At 45.5% G+C, this 2,500-nt stretch overlaps 1 protein-coding gene across 2 annotated transcripts in view; it reads right to left on the bottom strand.

Moving 5' to 3' along the window:
* Positions 1-495, bottom strand: part of LOC143134937 (uncharacterized) — an 18,753-nt gene extending 18,258 nt beyond the window's left edge. For both annotated transcript variants that reach the window (XM_076295667.1, XM_076295668.1), the window contains exon 1: positions 287-495. In XM_076295667.1, coding sequence (XP_076151782.1) covers positions 287-338 — 52 coding nt within the window. In that variant the 5' untranslated portion in view covers positions 339-495. The remainder of the gene's footprint in view (positions 1-286) is intronic.
* Positions 496-2,500: the final 2,005 nt, after the last annotated feature.

Raw genomic sequence — 2,500 nt, 5'->3', positions numbered from 1 at the left:
CTATGTTAATCTCCTTATCTTAATTAATCTGCAGCACGTTCAGGTATGAGGCGAGCTGAAACGACACATTCCCTTCGCACACACACATACTGGTAGCCTACTGCGTCTGAAGCCACGTTTTAGATCGATAGATACTTTATTGATCCCTAGGGGAAATTCAAGGATTTTAAGTAGCCAAGCACCTGATACGTTAAAAAAATCGCATCTTGTGAATATCTGTAGAGGTGCGTTTCTCGCTAACACACCGCGTCCAGCTCTGCTCCTCGCTCCCCACCACTCTACTCACCGACCAGGCAGGTAGCGGCCAGGAACACCGAGAAGCCTCTGACTTCAATCATTCCCCCGCGCGACTAGTCCCGGAGCTCAGTTCCGTTCAGTGACCCGAGAGGACAGTCTGCACGTTCATCGTTAGGGGCTGCGGGGTGGTCAGGACTGGCGATCAGCACGGGAGCTCCTGCGCTGCCACCGAGCTCTTCCCGTAGTTTCGGCTCTTGACTCGCGAGCTCATTGCTGTCATATGACAAAACATTCCCATCATGTGATTGTACTTAGCTACGCGTGCGGCCCCGCCACCGGCCCCTAGATGGCAGCAGCGCCTCTGAGAACTTTCACTGGAGGCGAACCACGTGCCCTTCAGTGGGATACATCACGTCACTAACATCCTCGAATCAAACACCAACTGTATCCACATATAAACCCACTTTACACACACACACCAGTGTTGCGCGGTCTGCCCGAAATTAAGCGGTTGCCCGCGGTCACCCGCGGTTATGAGTCATAAACAAAATATTTTAATGATATTCGGGTCATTTGCGGACGGGTCAGTTAAAATTAATTAAATATATATTTTCCACAAATAGGCCTAGAAAATCACGAGAAGGCTAGCATCAATACAGTAAAGCATCAATACAGTAAAGTCAACAGTAAAGAAGCTGAAGACGCGAGTTAAAATAATAAAGACACCCCTTCAGGGAAAGCGATATAGGCTATGGGAAATATTGGGAAAAGTTCTTAAAGAAGCTGACAGTAGTACAAGTTATGGTCTATAGGCCTACTTCTTGCGAAGCCATTTAAAAGTATGACAGCCAAAACGGGCAGCCTGCAGGAATAAATGTTATGGCACAGACTACACAGCCATATCTACCGGTATGTAGGCTATAGGTTCGCGCATGCATAAAAGTTACCTTAGTTCGTTGTGTTTGTGACTTTAAACAGTGGATGTGCTTTAGTAAAGCTTTGTGCTTCATTCAGCATTATAAACCAGTTCTTACGCTAACGTTTTGACCAGCAATGTATCTCTATCTCTCTTGCCTACCTTGCTCACATTTCTGTTTTCGAAAGAAAGATGTATGTAAGATGTCCATGGCCTTCAAATCTTATCCTAGTGTTCTAATCCTTGGTGGTTGCGTGTGTAGCAGGGTTAATTATGCTTCCCTGAATTCCCCCATCGTTTCTACAACTTCTATTGTAGTTTCCCACGCCTCTGAGGTACAGTAGGTTGTAGGGGGGTGTGGCTTGGGTGTGGCAGGGGTCGGTTCCCACGCTGAAGACCCCTTAAGTGTTCATGTAGCCCCCTCCTCTGCCTCTTTTGCTACTGTCCTGAGGCAGAGGTATGTGGAGTCTTGCATACAATACATCATATCTTTTATTTATGCTTTTATGGTTACTTGTATGGTGCATTTTTCACATAGAACTGTTTTCTGGTGTTGCACACCTTATATACGAGTTATGTTTGTTTAATCACTGTTTTTATGTTAGCTCGTTACACAATGCACATTACCTCAGTTCACAGTCTGCTAACGTGGCTGCAGGTGTAGGGACGTTAACTAGTTAGCTTACAGACCTTCACACTGGTGAATTGACTGAATGCATTTAAACGTGGTTTACCTGTTTGATTGGCAGGAGCTGTGATGCGACTTGCTCGCTCCCTGTCTGATGTGTTTGTTTTGTCCTATATTTCAGGTATGCCATGTTTGTTTTATGTACTTTTGTTATTGTCTATTCACATGTACTTTTGTGGCGACGCTGTTAACTGCGTGTCTCGTAGTCTTGCCGCGCGCTCTCTTTTGCTACTGTCCTGGGGCAGAGGAGCTGTGATGCGACTGGCTCGCTCCCTGTCTGATGTGTTTGTTTTGTCCTATATTTCAGTAAAAGAGTCAAAGACCAGGTCGGTTGTGGCGTCTCTCTTTATACACAACACAACGCAGAGAACGTGCTAGAGGGAAAACTACCTCTGTTACATACAGCAGGCCACCACTCTGTTACACATGTCTACTGTTACACGCGCGTGCTTGCGCTCTTATTCTCATTCTCTCTCCTGCGCAAATGTCCTGCATGCCTGCGTGTAGTTCTACTGCATAAAGTTTCGCAAATAAATTAGTTTGATTTACAGAAATGACCTATACTGTCACACTGCATGCAGGGTATAACCAAAAGCACACCTTTTGTAAATAAGCGGGTCGAGTATAATTTTGTCCTAATTAATATTCGCGGTCCGAGT

This window comes from Alosa pseudoharengus, unplaced genomic scaffold, assembly GCF_046254945.1.
Source record: "Alosa pseudoharengus isolate Yale_2024_CS ecotype anadromous, Long Island Sound unplaced genomic scaffold, YU_APseudo_1.1 YU_APseudo_1.1_scf_2, whole genome shotgun sequence".
Classification (NCBI taxonomy): domain Eukaryota; kingdom Metazoa; phylum Chordata; class Actinopteri; order Clupeiformes; family Clupeidae; genus Alosa; species Alosa pseudoharengus.
The sequence above is the reverse complement of the archived record's forward strand: the minus strand, read 5'-3'. Positions and strand labels throughout refer to the sequence as shown.